General features: G+C 45.2%; 1 protein-coding gene across 3 annotated transcripts in view; it reads left to right on the top strand.

Moving 5' to 3' along the window:
• The window catches only part of NTRK3 (neurotrophic receptor tyrosine kinase 3), a gene marked incomplete at its 5' end in the record, with an annotated part of 191,957 nt that overhangs the window by 117,629 nt on the left and 57,927 nt on the right, over window positions 1-16,401 (top strand). Inside the window, one exon of one of the 3 annotated variants that reach the window (XM_082768806.1) lies at window positions 6,477-7,013. The exons of the other annotated variants lie outside the window; for them this stretch is intronic. Coding sequence (XP_082624932.1) covers window positions 6,477-6,595 — 119 coding nt within the window. The 3' untranslated portion in view covers window positions 6,596-7,013. Of the gene's footprint in view, window positions 1-6,476; window positions 7,014-16,401 lie in introns of those variants that run through there. 3 annotated transcript variants of the gene reach the window in all.

A 16,401-nucleotide genomic window follows, 5' to 3' on the forward strand; every position in this document is an offset into this window, starting at 1 on the left:
GTACAGTAATTGGAATTAATCAGCAATTACGGAGCACGAGCCCGACCAGGTTCTTTCTTGGCGGATGTTCATTGCTGAGCAGAGTAGTTGGTGGTTTCAATAGCTCTGTGTAAAACGCTCAGGGTAACTGCTGCTATCTGAAGCGGCTGGGGAACAGAGGGACGTGAATACCTGTCAGGCAAAGTGGAAATGAGAAGCTCTTGCAAAACGGTGCGCAGCTCTTAAATCAGCAGCACTCCGAGGGCCAAAAAGAAAGAAAAAAAAAAGAATGTATTTGAAAACCAAAGTGATATGAGAATAAGGTATTACGTGTTGGGATGGGATCTTTGATGCTGGGTCCTGTGGGATTTGTGGAGTTCAGAGGCGGAGGAAGTGCATGACTGTGAGAAATGGGGATTTTAGGGAGATTCTATTGATGCTCAAGTTGGTGAGAAGTATAGAGGGGAAGGCTCTGTGATGTACTGGTGCAAGCACAGAGAGGGACAGGGGCAGAATAACCAGATAGCACCCAGGATGTAAGCTACCACCAAGCTCTCAGGCACCTGGAAACTTTCCTGCAGCTTGCTCTCATGGCTGGCATGAAAACCTCAAGAGTTTTGCCATGCAGGGCTGTGGGTGTCATGATGGACAAAATAAGGCATCCTCTTTGCTCAGAAACCTTCACTGACCCTGTGCAATTTATCTGAGGTGAGAGTAACCTCTGTATGTTATGGTGGAACTTGCTGGGTGCCCAGCCCGTCCCCCATCCCTGGTCCTCTTATAAATAATTCCACATACTCTGGCTTCAATCTAATGAAAACAAAACCGAGGAGGCCCAACTGATCTGGCTGCTTTCCATCATGCAGTGGGCCTCTGAGTGGCTTTAAATAGCTGCACCTCTGTGCAGTCTAGGGGAAAGCACTGGCTGTGCCTCTGGACAGGGAGGGTAGCTTCAGCTCAAATCACAGGGCATCTCAGATGCTGCAGCAGGTTTAAAAATAGCCCTTTTATTTTGCACTTTGTCTTAAATAGACATTTTATATTTTTCTTCCTTTTTGTATTTATTTTATTTTATATTTTTAAATTTTATACCCTGGTAAGCACTTTGGGGCTTTTCCTAAGGGGAATTGTTGGGGAATCTTGGAGCTCTGCCTTCTGAGCTATCAGGCTACATCGTTTAGTATCTTGGAACTCCTCCATCCACGAAGGAGTTCCAGAGAAAACAAACTTGTGATCCCAGCTAATATAGAAATGGCTCACATTAACGGCAGCAACAGCAGAAATGCTACGGATGCTGGAATTCCTCCGACCAAGGGTTTAATGAGTCTTACACAGTCCTACAGAGTTCATTGCATGGAAAGCCATGAGCACTGCCCTTTTCTCAAGGAACATTGTTCAGCTCTTGGGTGTCTGCAGCATTGTCCTATCCCTTCCTGCACTATAGGTAAGCATAAGAGAAACTTGTGTGGAAATAGGATCTTTTGGATCCACTTGCTTCTGCTGTTTCTCTTGTTCTTAGCCCATCTCTTCCCTTTCATGTCCTCAAAAACATACACAGTGCCTCAATCCTCTGCTCGTGATTTTGGGTTGAGGTTGATGAAGGTGCCACAAACCATAGCTAGAGCTCCATCTTGCACATCCCCAAGAGGTCTCCAGTGGTGTGAGATCTCACTGACTAAAGTGGGAGACTCTAAGCTGTGAGGTTAAGCATTGGAAAATGAACAACAATACAAAGTGAGCTGCTCTGGAGGGGGATAAGGACCCTGTTTCTATGAAAATGAACAACCATAAGCACATCTGTAGCTCCGAGAACCTCTCTGTGAACCTTATGAGAGTTGTCGTCTACTTGAAGGTCTGCTTGAGGTCTGCGTATTGGTGTGAAATTCATCTGTGTGCTAAAATGTCTTGCGGTTCTTCGCTGTGGTCAACAGTGACGAGCTGGTGTAAGTGAGAGGAGGGCCAGGCTGTTTGATGGTAGAGGAGATGACGTGCTTGTCTGCAGCTGAGAGCGCTGGGGAAAACCTCGTGGTGTGCCTCTGCTGGGCTGCTGTGACCTGCTTTGTCGTGGAAAGCAAAGCCTCAGGCTGGACTGCTTCTTGCCCTGTTATATGTTGGGGGAGAGAAAGAGAAAGGATTTTGTATCAGAGCCCTGCAGATGAACCCATCCATGGCAGGAAAACTGGATTGTTGTGTTGCTTTCCCCTTAGGTATAGATATATCGGTCCTGGCTTTCACTAGATGGATGGTTGTTTCATTCGCTCTGGATGTGGTCCAGGCTTGATGGTTTTCATGCCTCCTCTGATGCTATTCATACTTCATATCTGTGCATAGACAAAGATAATGTACGCTGGTGTTGGAGTCTCCTGTTGCTTTTCCTTTATATCTCAAATTGTGCTGTAACATAGAAGAGACATCAAAGCTCTGTCACCCTGTCTGGATAGCAGTGTTGTGTTTGGCCAGCTTGTTGCCCCTAATTTGCTATTTTTAATTAATCCATTCTTGCCAGGCATTGTATGACATTCCGCTACTTTTCTCATCCATTCTCACAGCAATTTATGCTGCTTTTTTTTTTCTAAGAGCAGTTTCCACCCATGGATTTCAAAACTGGGCTGCCCCACTCCTGCCGCTGTGGTGGATGGGGCTGCCGTGAGTTGTGCATCGTTTCTGCGTCATTCTCTTGCCTTCTGCACGCCCCATTCCCTGATGCTCTTATCATCTGGCCTGGAGCAATCTCAGGCAAATGTTTGAACAGTTGCAATTTTACTGGAAAGCAAACAGTGATGGCGAGGTGAAATTTTCTCTCTTGTCTCCTTAGTCTTGCTGTAAGTCAGTGCAGGCAGGGTGTTCCTTGCAAGGTGCTGTCCATAGCACCTTGGATTGGGTGTGTGCATGGGGTGGAGTGTCTGAGACTCACCAGTCAGGGTGTTGAGAAACTCAAGACGGCTCTGGAGGACTAAGTGGATGGCCAGGGTTGAAGACAAAAACTGATTGCATGGTTTGGTTGCCTTCAATCTTCTCGTCCTTTCATTGCCACATCCCCCAGCCTGCTTAGAGAAATGCCCCATGTGCTCTTTCCATCTCAAGCTGTTAGAGCTGCACAGCAAATCTGAGCTCATTCCTCCTCCCCTGTTCTCCAACGCTCTCCATACATTTACTCCACTCCCATACCATGACTATTAGGAAAGACAGACAGCATTAAGTTTTAATATAAAATGCGGTCTCCCTAAAACAGGGACAAGCACAAAGTTTAATCTGTCAGACCCTTCCCAATTTTGTAGGTATTTGGAGTACTTTTGCTTTGAATCTACAATGGTTTTCTATTTTTTATTTTTGTCAGTTTTTTTTTTCCTTTGGTTGTTTTGTTTGGTGATTTTTTTTTTTTTTTTTTTAATTTTTATTTTTTTTAACCTCCTCACTATTTTCAGGCTTTATATATAGGAGTTTCCCTCCAAATCGACAACCAATATCAAAGATAATATTTTTTTTTTCTCCCAGTTTTCAACTGGCACTGACAAATGTGAAACTTCACACAAAGAATTATTTTTAAGATTTCCCCAACCTTCCAAAAAGGTGAATGCTTTTTTTGTTGTTGTTATTTTGGGGGGAGGGAGAAAAGGGCAAAACAAACAAACAAAAAAAGCCCATTCTTTAAGAATTTTCCAAGCTACTTTTTTATGATCTAAATGCTTTGATAGTGGAAAGATTACATTTGTCATTGTAGAATCCAAACTCTGAACCTATTGAGATTCACCCATTCTAACCCTGGACATCTCAGTGAACATCATCCATCTCACATCTGATAATGAAACGTAGCAAGAGCCTTGTTGGTTTCTGCTCCATACAAGAGAATGGGGGTGAAGGTAGCAGTACAATATGGGAGATAGCAGTGAGGAAAGAGGAATGATCAGTCAGGCAAGAAGCATGTTTGTTTTTTCAGATACTTTGGGAACTTTAATAAATCAGGAGAGAATGCCAAAATGACCGATGCTTCACTGTTTTCCCAAGTCATCAGTATGTGCATTCAGCCCCCTATCTTCAGAAATAGAGGCTATCCTCCTGCCACATTCCTCATTGTCCCTCACTACTCAGCATGTCGGTTATAGGATAACCTCTACCCCAGTCCCACCCTGCAAACAACCTGCCCTAACAGAGGTCCCTGCAGCTGGGATTCCAAGCTTAGTGTTGACAACCAAGAGTGAAGCCCTTGGCATTCCCAGCCTTAAGTCTTGCTGATCTTTCACACGTCCCTTTGCCGAGGCTGTGTGTCCCCAGTGGGTTTTTAGGTCTGTTGCACGTGGTCCAGCAGAAGTGGAATTGCCTTAATTTAGCAGAGCTTAGAAATGCAAAGAAAATAAAGCAGACAGGAGTGCTCCTCTGAGATACTTGATATTGTTGAGTATAGGCTTTCCCAGCTATCCTTTGGCGACCATAAAGTATATTTATATTATGAAAAACAAAACAGGATAAATAGTGACGTTCAGGGATGCCATGTTTATTTGTCTCCCAGTGGCTCTGATAAGAAATGGACTAGTTTACATACACTTTTCAAAGCATCAGCACTTTAAACTCTGCTTTGGCTCTGAGAGTTGAGCTAGGCTCTTTCTCACTACCAGTGATATTTCAGCACTTGGAATTTGCCTATGAATCTTGTTCATGACACATGAACTGAAGCTGAGCCTGTCTTACTCTCCCCTGTGGATTAGTCCATCAGGGCCACTGAGAATAACAGATAGTTTTCCCCAAACAAATGTAAGCAGTTCCAAACCAAGCAAACAGCTTTTGTCTGCATCCTCAGGTTCATCAAAAGAGGTATGTGTCAATGAGCTGATGGAACAAGATAGTACAGGAATGAAAGAGAAATGGAAGAGTAATAGAAATAATAAGAAAAAAAAAATCTGGTTTAGATTAATTTTCCATTCCTAGGCTAGTGGAAGGCACTTTTCCTATTGCAATCAATTCACAAGGACATCCAGGCTGCTTCGTGCTGCCCTACTAATGCCAGACTGGGGCTGACTTACCTGATCTGTTAAGAATCCTGTGACAATATGAGGAACAGGAACTTTTCCAGATTTTAGAGCAGTCACGTAGCTAAGGAATCCCATTAATTTTCTTGGAAAAGCCCTTTGGGCCCATAAAAATTTGGGACAGATTAGAGCAATACCATGACTGCTGCCATGTGTGCCTTGGGCCTGGCATCTCAGTGGATTTGCGTTGAGGATTTTGAAAACTGGTGTAAAAACCGGTTATGTTTTACACGCCTGCCCTGAGCCAAGAGCTACCTCACTGCAGCTTTAACAGCTGCCTTCAGTGACATCTGCCTGTTCCTGCCATGTCTCATCCCATTCCACTGGGATGGCCTCAGTTGTAGAAACACTAATACAAATGGGTGTCTGAAGAAGTAATGTAAAACTGATGAGCTGACACCTGAAGACAAACATGAGTCTTTTCTGCAAGAAACTTGCAGGATTTAACACAAAAATGGGATGAACTTAGCAAAGGAGGATTCCCTCCTGGGGTCCTATCCAGGGTTCCACAGCAGGTTTTCTCGCTCCAGCCCAGAGAACTATTCTCTCACAAGTCCTGAATATTTGCATATAACTTCAGCAAATAATGTTCATCTTCAATAGTAAAGAACATCTAATGATTCCTATACTAATATAGACTTTCTATGCTAATATATGTTTTCTAAAAACACGCTAGTAGTAGGTGTCCCTGGTCATAACATCCCAACGCAGGAGCGTTATGAAGAGATGGTTATTACTGTCCTTGAAAGCATTGTCTTTGCTCACGAAGTTTGCTGTGGCTGAAGGAAGGTGGATGCATGTGTTCTCTGCTCCACTTATTTTTCCTCTTCATCTGGACAGTATTTTTGGAAAATATTATACCTTCAAATTAGTTCTAAAGATGTGAGGTTGTCCAAGAAGAAGATGCCTCCAGCTTGCCAGGTTTCAGGGTAGATGGGACAGCTGAGGCTAGCTAAGGAAGTCTCATGGGTTATGAGAGTCAGTTCTCCCCAGCCTCGTAATAGTACTCTTTTGCTTCAGAAATGTTAAGCCAGACTAAATAAATAATTAGAGAAGTGTAAGATATAAGAAGGATCCTCTGCTTTCCTCACTCCCTGCCTAGAAGGAAGGGTGGACTAGGTAGGAACTAGGACTTTTCCACCCTTGGTTAGTGGGAACCTCTAGCAGAGAGTTGTTCCCAGTTCTCCATCCAGACTGCTTGCATGCCCCTTATCCTCAGAGCACTCGTGCCTGCATGCACCAGGTGAAGTGATTGCCTGGTCCTGGTGGAAAGAGAGAGCGAGATAGCCCTGCCCAGAGAAGGCATTTTGGCTTTAATTTAGCTGCAGCCGTTTGCTGGTTATTCATTTGGTTCTTTTTTAATAATTACATGTGTGTCGATATCTCTCTCTTTTTTTCTAGTTTTGCTCTTTTTTGTTTTTTCGTTTACTTTATTTTGCTTTTTTCTTTTTTCTGTTTTTTTTCCCCCTTTAGGTTTCAGAGAAATTATGTTGAATCCAATAAGCCTCCCTGGACATTCCAAACCTCTTAACCAAGGCATTTATGTTGAGGATGTCAGTGTTTATTTCAGCAAAGGACGTCATGGCTTTTAAAAACTCCTTAAAAGTCCCTGTTCTGATGTCAAGTTTATAGGCTGTGCCCTCAAAATGGTGGGAAGCAGTAAGCGTGGTCTGTATGGATTGAGGTCTCCTCCTAATAGGACTCCACAGCCCTGCCTGTACACACGTTAAAGCCAACTGAAACTGTGGTTTTCTGTCACCAGATAACAGGGCTGTTCTTTCCTCCAATGGTCGCTGTGTTCGTTAAATATTCCTGCAAGGCACAACAGCAGCAATGAGAGCAAATAAAATTAAACTCAATTGAAAGGAGTCATCCTAATAACACAGTAAATAATTGTACTTTTGCTTTAAAATAAAACACAAAACAAAACCAACCAAGCCAACCAAACTGACATCTTTAGTCATGTCCTCCTCCCTGCTTGGAGTTTTCCTTGTAAGCTTGTGTCTTCGCAACACCCAGTGAATGCCGCCATCACCTCTTACTGTGGCACCGCGATGGGAGGTCTCCCAGAGCGAGCTGAGGCGGGAGCCTGGAAGAAACTAAAGCAGAATGAAGACTTTTGGTAAGAGAAAAGGCAGCCCCGCTCCCAGTTCTTGCACAGAAAATAATGTTGGAAGGAATAATAACGGAAAGAAAATCTTGCTTCTCTGATGGGAAGAGGATGTGGTTATTTTTGAAGTGCACATATTCTAGGAGGCTTTTTTTTTTGTCTGTCTGTCTGTCTGTGTGTTAGAGCAACTCGTTGGATCTGACTATATCATTGTCGTGCTCTGGTCTCTCCCTGCTGCTTGAATGATGAGCTTTATCTGAGGAGGTGCCTGGACTTCCCGCATGGATGGAGAATCCATAGCGCAGGAGGGTCTGTGTCCTTGACAGGACTAGGGCAGTAAGCAAAGTGGAAAAGCATATCAGGCGCACGCAGGTCCCAGTTGCTGGGCCTTTTCCAGCCCCATTTAGCTCTCCCCTGTATTTCCACCCAAGTAGAGATTAATTGTAACCCAGTCACGTTCCCAGAACGATCAGCTCGAGGCAGACCAACTGAAGGGGAGGAAAAATAAGTATTCTGTTGCTTCTTCTGTGGCATAAAAAGGAATATCGATCTTGTTCTCTGGCCGGTATTTGTATTCTCTCCGCCTCTCCCTTCCCACTTTTGTCTTACTTCATCCAAAGCCTCTCAGATAGAAAAATAAACCCTTTGATCCTGTCCTCAAGAGAAGTCAGCTGCCCTCGTGGCAACTTGCAGGGTTTTCCTTGGACTCTCTGGATGTCACGTGTACGGGGAAATACAGATTTGCTCACACATATCAGTGAAAACCTATAAGCAAAGAGGATTTTCTCTAGAGGAAAAACAAAATCCCGAAAGCTTCAGGTTTGGCCAGATCCTTTTCGGAGGGGAGTATTGAACCAGGAGCTTGCTCACCAGCCACTCAGCTGTGCTTGCCTTCTTGGTGGCCTGAGATGACCTTATCACACCAGGGATGTCTGCAAATCACCAGCCCTGAGGGGTCGCTGCCACTGGAAAGAGTCCTGGTCCCTATCCACCAGAATTGGGCAGAAGCCTCAGAATGGGATGTTCTGCTTCTCCCTGCCTTTACACGTGCCCTACGTGAACCACCCTGGAGATGGCCAGGAGGTTTTTTAATCAGCTTTCTCATAGGGATGTCCCCGGGAATGTTCCATTCTCTTGCTTCTTTTCCTGGTTCGCTAATTCAAAAAGGTAAAGTGCAATAGAAGAGTACGGGAGAAATGGTGGCAGATTGCTTTAAGTTAACGGACGTGCCGTAGGGGGGCACCTGCGTTAGGACGAGGAGGCCTGGTTCGGGTTGGATCACTTCAGAAACCACGACCAAACTCCAGCAATGTTTCCTGCCCGCATCGGAGCTGGAAATGCGAGAGGTGCACCGCGAGAGAGGAGCCGCGGCCATTCGATACTCACACCTCAATTCTGCGGATTCACGGAGTAAGGAGGAGCTTCGCAAAACGTGCGAATCACTGGGTGCTTGTCTGAACTGAATTCCCCACCTCCTGGGAGTCGCCCACCCGACCTGGGGATGTGTCGTCCGTCTGAACTCTCTCCTCTCCCTAGCACTGTTCAGGGGACTCTGCTCTCAACTGTGTATATCAGTCGTAGAGACACATCCGTGGGCCTGAACCAGAAGCCTATACCCAAACACCCTAGCAGAGGAAGGGTTGAATTTTGCAGCTCAGGTCCATCTCTGCTTAGAAGAAATCCTCCAGACCGTACAGTATAATTTAAAGCAGTTCTCCCCACTGTGATCGATGTCTCAATTTGTTTAACACCAGTTACAGTCTCTGGTTCCTTACTGCTGAAAACGAAAGCCAGTCATGGCCGTTTCCGATCGGTGGCTTTAAGTAGCAAGTCTAAGGATGTTTTTTTTTTTTTTTTCTTTTTTTTTTCTTTTTTAATTTTATTTTATTTTTAATTATTGTAAATCATTACCTCATTTTCTGTCAATGAGACTCCTCCATCTTTGAGCATTCTTATCTTGCCATAACTATCATCCTGTGCTAATGGGAAATGGGACGGTCCCTTTTCACAGAGACTATAGGGGTGTTCAATGTCTAGTTTCTTAATAAACACTTTATTTTCTAACGAAACAGCTGCATCAGGTCTCTTCTTTGAAGACAAAATAAATAAACATTCACAATGACACGTCCTATAGACCACTTCTTCATGAGATGATCCACGTGTGGGAAGCCTGGTTTGTTTGTACCTTCGGGAGGGTGCAGAGGGTGGGATTTACGGTTGTGTTGTGAACATTGCTCAGGTGTGGCTCTTGCTCCTGTATCTCTGCTGCTGACCTCAGTTGATAACCTGTTGGGTTTTGTAGCTCAAAATGGTCAAGGTAGTTCTGCTGGGAGATGGTGGTAGGGTTTTTCAAGGCAAGTTTTGGCACTCAGTGGAAGGAGTTTTATTAGGAGCCTTATCTCTCAGGGATCTTGACACTAAAAGGTTGTGGCTGCAGTGCTCATTTCAGGACATGCTGTTGCTGCTTGGCTATGCAAGTTGCCCTCTGTTTGCGTGTTGGACTGTTGTCCCTTTATTAGGGACAATTATCCTATTAAACTAACATGGATGTGTGTGATGTAGAGGCAGTGGGGTGCCAGGTGAGTGGCAGGCTTTGGTTTCTCCTTGGCTTTCACATAAGGATGGTTGGGTGGGTGCTCCAGGTGTAGGGAAGAGCTGCTTTGCAGTGTGCAGGGCTTGGCTCAAGGATGTGTCTTAGAGGCTGTGGCTCATGTCTGTATTGTCACTTGGAGAAGTCATTTCTGTGACTTAAAGCTTCTGTGCCAACCTGCAGGTGATGGTGAGCATAAGACTGGAGACTTGTTTGAGTTGATGTTGGTGGATGGTGCTGGAACCGTCAAGGAAAGTTGGTGAGAATTTTGATGAGCAGGACAAAAACGTGTTCCAGCATCTTTCTGTTGCTGTAACTTCCTGGCATGAATTTCAAGCAAACATCTCAAAATGACACTGAGTACATTTCAGCTTGTTTTTCCCTTCGGATAAGAATGTCTCTAGAAGCGATGGGGTGTTGTTGTTCACAGGATGGATGATGGCTGAGATCTTTACCTTTTTAGGGATTTATGCAATGCCTGTGATGAATGTTTGTCTCCTGATGTGTATACAACCTTAAACGTATGCTGGCCAGCTGAGATGTGTTGGATTTTTTGTTTCCTGCTCCTTTTTCAGCTATGGGAAGCAAACATGGGTGTTGGAAGCTCTGCTTTGTCTTCCCCACCACTCCAGGGTCTATTATCAGGTTTCACAGCCCAGCAACACTGAGAACAAAGGCTTGAGTAACCAATTACATAGGCTGCTGGTATTTTAGGACAACTGATTCCTTGGGTATGAGTTCCCCTGAAGCTTATGATGCTCAGTTCCCAAGGAGCAAGTATAACTATGCTCTGGGGTTCTGTTATGTGTTGTGGAGGGGTTGGGCACTTGTTTCACCTTGTGCTTGCTTCTTGGTCATCTCTGTTGCCTGAGGTACTTGTATGAAGGCTCCATGCTCTTCAGGAGAGCCAGATCATGAGCTGATATTGCTGTTCTGCTCTTCCATTCCAAACTTGTCTCAGGTGACTCCTGAGTTATCAGCTTATTACTGAAGGAGTCGGGGTACTGGTTTGGTAGGGTGCAGGCAGTGGTACATATCAGATCCTTCCAAAAGTCTTCTTGGGTCTTGTACAGTGTGACCCCTGCATGGGATGAGCAGAGAAGTGAAGTTTTGTTTCCTTGTGTTTTGAATCTGGAAAGATGGAGTCATTTTTAGCTCCATGCCTGGAGTGAGTGTGATGGGCATGGTATAGTTCTGGCACAATACCTCTCTGCACAAAGGAAGCACTGTGTGGCTTGGCAGGACCTTAGGCTTGGACTTGATGCAGATGAGTGTTTGATACTTGTGATGCTGAAGGTCATGATGAGGGTTTGTTGGCCCTGCTGAGTGCTGTGAGTCTCCATAGCTGCTTATTCAAGTTGCACAGGATGAGTCTCGATGCTCTTTACTGCTCTTCTGGTTATTTAGATGTGCTTTTAAAGAGTCAGCCCTTCTTTCCCCAAAGGCTGGAGCTTCTTTTGAAGGTGGTAGTCTTCCCACCACCAGGTCTTTGACTTTCCCAGCATGTGTCTGTGCCGTGCTGTTAGGGGAGGACACCAGGGCAGAAGTCCTGGGAGCTGTGGACAGTTGGAGGAAGGTGCTTCTGCCGTGTCAGCAAACTGAAGTAGTGCATCATCACTCCGCTCCAATTTGTACCCAGAGTGAGCTGCAGATCCTCAGGGTTAAGCCTGGGCATTAGCAGAGGATAAAGAAGCCTAGACACAGAAGTATAGCTCAAAAACGCAGGTTTGGGTGAGCAACGGGAAGAGAGCATGCAAGAAATCAATGCTGGGTGACTTAATTTTTGTTTAACATTTTGAAGTGCTTCTGGTAGGATTTATGCAACGAGCTGAAGAGTCCTTGTTAACTGTGTATGTCCCAGTGCCTCTAGGCCCGGATCATTTAGCAGAGAAGTTTAAGAAGCTGTGGGAAAACGCATACATCCACTCTGAATGGGAAAGACTGTGATGGGAGACCAGCATGCACACAGATGGAAAAGGTGCTTTATCTGGCAAAGCGATGTATCTCCCTCTGCTGTTACGGTTCATTTTGCTTTGCCTTTGTTTTCTGTGGTTTCCCTGATGTCTTCCCACACTCTCCTCCTGACAGGCAGGCTCCTTAGTGGAACCAACATGCAGCCTGGTGTGCCAGGCTCTGCATCAAGGCATCAGTTGCCAACCCCACATATCCAGTGGCTTGTTGTGATGCAGTCCTGTACTGGAGGCTGCAGGACTTCTACACCACGGGGGATCACACCGATTTAGCCCTACTGACCAGCTTTATCTTGACCCACCAACAAACAACATAGGAAGCCCAACTGTAAAAATAAGGTCATTTACCCAGTGGGACTTCCTTTGTGTTTCTTCTAATGGTACAATTTCTCAAAAGCAGCACCAAACAGTTGAGAAATGCATGTTGCTTTCTTTGGTTCTCTCTTACACCCAAGCCCTTGTAAGCTGACATGTGGAGAAGACACGTGCTGGGCAGAGGGGTGCAAATACGGTGCCTCTCTGCTGCTGCTGAAAACTCAGTTTGGTTGCTTCGGCTCCTGAAGTCACCCTTCTGTTCTGAATTTTGCCTCCTTGGATATGTCACAGCAGTTTTGGGGGTTGTTTGTCCATCTTCCTTGTTGGGATTTGGTAATTGGCTTCCAGAGAATTGGTAAGTGCCTGCTCCTATTGCAATCTGTACAGAAATGCAAAACGGTGTTAACTGGGTTTTTGCAGACTGGGGTTCTGAGTTGGAGTTCTGTCTTCGAGTTTGTCAAATTAAGAGTTAAGAAAATCCTAAGCCACGCTCCCAGCCTTGGTAAATAAGTGCAAGATGATTCCTTAGCTAAGAAAAGATGATGGTTTCTCCAGCAGTGAAGCAAAGTGCAAGTACAAGACAATTATATTTGAACTTTGATAATAATTTTGAACTTGTGAGTGTAACTGTTGACTAATCAGCAGGAATAAGTTCTGGTTGTTCTATACAAAGCAGAAGGATTTGTTCCAGGCACTGGTTAAATGATTTGCTCTGCTTTTAGTGAGTCATTTGTGACCTATGCCCAATTCCTGCAGATGAGTTGACTTCTTGTAAGGATTTGCCTATGATTTCAGATTATTTAGCCTTTTTCCTCCACAGGCTTGCTTCATATATTCATGTTGTGAGACTGGCTGAATGGTGCTGCTTTTGCTCTCAGGTTGGGTGAATGAATCTTTCAGACAGGCAGCCAGAAATGTTAACGTGCAGAGCTGCTCTTCAGTACTATGGTATTTGGGGTTGTCCTTGCCCCCATATTTCCATTTGATACCTTGGGAGTGGTACCACCCTACCAGATCGGTCTGCTGGCACGAGAAACCACTGCTACCTCTGCCGTCCAGGGTAGTTAGGAGCTTGTTTTCAGAAAAAGTAGCCTTCATGGCTCAAGCCTGATTTTTGGGAGCAGCCTGTGCCTGATCTGTGTATAGGTCTCCACCCACTAATGGTAGAGCAGCTGCTGCTGGAGGTCAGCCTCTTTCATGAGAAGTCCGAAAGAGCCAGACTGGAGTCACATTAGGCTCAGTAAACTGCCAGGAAGTCTGAACAAGCTAATCATGGCCAGGTCATCATTATCTTAAGTGAGTCAGAGATGTGTCCAGGCTGTTTATTAAGATAATTGGGGTCAGGGAGAGGGAGGGATACGTGCAGTCTGTGGCCCAGACTGAGGAGGCAAGGGAGAGTATTGCAACATCTTATACAAGAGAGAAGCAGCTCATGGTCTTGCAAGCTCTGCATGTGTCCAGGGATTTGGTTCCGCAAGGATTCAGCCCCTGGTGACAATAATGGAGATGTAAAGTGGCATTGTGATAATGCAGTGTGCACATTTCACACGCCACAATTGTGAGCTCATCTTGCCAGGCCAAAGAGTTGATCTCCTCAAGAGGCCTTGGTGCCTGGTAATTGAGAGAAGTGATGGATCAATACCGAATTTTGGTTTTGCTGCATCAGTTCCCAGTGATGTGTGGGGACCATAGGAGCAGCTGTGCACAGTCATTGTTTGCATGGTAGTGCCTGGTTTGGTCCCCCATGGACTGGTGAATGTTGCTGCGGGTTTGCTTTGTGTTCCCTGAGACACATTTGTTCGTTGACTGGTGCCAGAGAGGGGTTACAAATTTAGGATTGCGTAAGTCATATGCTCAGTACTGCTACAACAACGCGAGATACACAGTCCCCAAAGCCATCACATCTCACAGTGCACAGATGTTGTGTGAAAAAGGACTCGCTTAAAGACAGGTAAGTGTCATTTTTTTCTCCTTCCAGGGAGCTATTTTGTGCAATACACTGAATTCAGCCTTCTAGAAGGAATTATTTTGATGGAACTGGTCTAAATGCATAAAGGATAACTGCATGAGACAGTACCTGAGAAAGCGTCAGTCCCTGCTCACGGACTAGTTGGGGTTCTTCTGGCTGAAAATGCTACAGATCTGGCACTGGGTAAGAGCTGGAAACCAGAAAAGAAAAGTTCAGTTTAATCCTGTTAACCAGAGGGGACTCCTGCGAGTTGGTCCTGGAAGTAAAGAAGACTCCCAAGCATTGAAGATACTGAGATATTGTTGGGTCAAAAGGATGAGGACTGGCAATGTCCCTTCTAAGGTATAAATTAGCTAAGACTCCAAAAAACAAGGAAAAGTAGTACTGATGAGCTGCAGATGCAGCACAAATTCAGCCTGGCTCTTTGATCCTGAAACAACCACTGAAAACAGGCTACCTTGGTGATTCTTCAAGGGGATGGTTCAAGCTCTCCTGGTTGGACCAGATGATCTTGGAGATCTTTCCTAATCTTAATGATTTTATGTCTGTGCCTTTAGCTTTTGGTACCTTGAAGCTCAGGTTTGCCTGCTGTCAGCACAGGGAGGGAGGCATCCCATAGCTTGCTGGATACAAGCTGTGGGACCCCCCAAAAGCAGCACGGGCACTGTGAGAGCAGGGTGGGCATTATGTGGTTATGATGGATGTGGAGTAAGAACAGACACTCATGGGCTTGGGGCTTTCACCAGGCCCTCCCCAGGCCCATGCTTAGGTTACCCAACAAGGAGTCAGAGGAAGACCATGACTTGGGTGGGAAAGGAGAGTACCTTGGCATGACATTGGTGCAGTTCTTTGAAGTAACATTCATGTCTGGAGAAGTAAGTCAATGCTCACTGCTTGTGGTGCGGGATATGTGTGTGTCTATGTTTATATGCACAGTAGGAATTAAATATTGTCGGCAGAAGAGTTGTGTTAGGTTTCCAAGAGAAGAGACACCGTCGGTAAATGTCATCATCTGATCAGAGAACTAGAAGTCAGGATGGTGAAGCCCTCAGTCTATTAGCCTGTGACATGGAGGTAAGTTTTCACTAGAGCTTCCCTGTCTGTAATCCCGCATAAATCATTTAAATCCCTTGCAGTGCATGGGTAGTATTTGTACGCTCTGGCTGCTGGGGATGGATGAGGAGATTCTGTCCCTGGGCTGGTCCTGGGCATGAGTCAAGAAAGCAGTTCCCGAAACCCTCATCAGCAAGCATGTTCTTGTGCCATAGAGACCAAGCTGGGGACTCCTGCAGAATTCAGCTTCAAGCTCAGAACATATTCTGGGTCCAGAAAGAGATGGGGAGCTATGGCGGTCCTCTACCAAGGGACATCCCAGCCCAGGTGCTGGCACTGCACACGCTGCTCTTTGCTCCGTCACAACTCTCTGAATAAGGACTCTTTGTTCTAGGAGGTATGGATTATATATATTTTAAGGCCCCATGAATCATTCATATCCCAAAGATGAATCCCAGCATCAGAGCTGAGGAAAGGCTGAGGGTGTGAGGCAAGGAACCTTCCATTATTTATTGTACTAAAGCTTGACCCGCTAGCACCTTCTCTTCATGAGCCTGCTTTTGCTTTGGGAAACACTCCCTCCTTCTAAAGATAATGTAATCTGAAATACTCTTCTACTTTCAGTAGATAATTGTAGCAGGAAACTGGTCGGCTACTTCCCTTGTTGTGCAGCTTGATGGTTGGTCTTTAAAGAAGTAAAGAGTGTGTCCTAGGGAGTGTGTGAGAGCACAGTGGGGATGCCAGGGACAATGTGGACACATGGGCTTTGATGGAGAACGAAGAGCCCTAGGTGTGCTTTGGGGTCAGGGAAGGTGGAAGGGTTAGCACTGAAGCTGGCAAACAGTCACAGGGGAAAATGCAATTGAATGGTTTGGAAGGAGGCTGGCTGCTTTCTGACTGAGGCAGGCTCTTCCAGGTTTGGTGTGGCACAAGGCAGATGTGAATAAGGGCTCCTGCTAATTTCTGGTCACTATGGGTCAGCCTCGTTCCTGGCAGTCAAAAGTCCATAGCACAGAAAGCATCAGTGCTTTCATGGAGGGAAGCTGATGGCAATGAGTGAATCCAGGGTTCCTGCATGATACTGCTTTGTAGTGCCCTGACCCTTTAGCAAAAAAAAAAAAAAAAAAAAGAAAGAAATATTGAAGATAACCAGTCTGTCTCCACAGTACCAGTATCATAGTTAAAAAAAAAAAGATGAAAACTCTGGTGGAAGAGGGACTGGTTGGTAGGTTTGTATATTTGCTTTCTGTTTGAAGCCATACTCTAAGAAAAGGGCTGGAAGTTGAGCTTTCATTTTACAAAATCATTTTTTTTCCTTATCTCAGTTTTATTGCAGTAAAAATTCAGGTCCTGTCTCTCCTGATTAAATAGCAAAATGTACCACAACAGCA

This window comes from Aythya marila (genome assembly GCF_965140915.1).
Source record: "Aythya marila genome assembly, chromosome: 11".
In the NCBI taxonomy this organism is placed as follows: Eukaryota; Metazoa; Chordata; class Aves; order Anseriformes; family Anatidae; genus Aythya; species Aythya marila.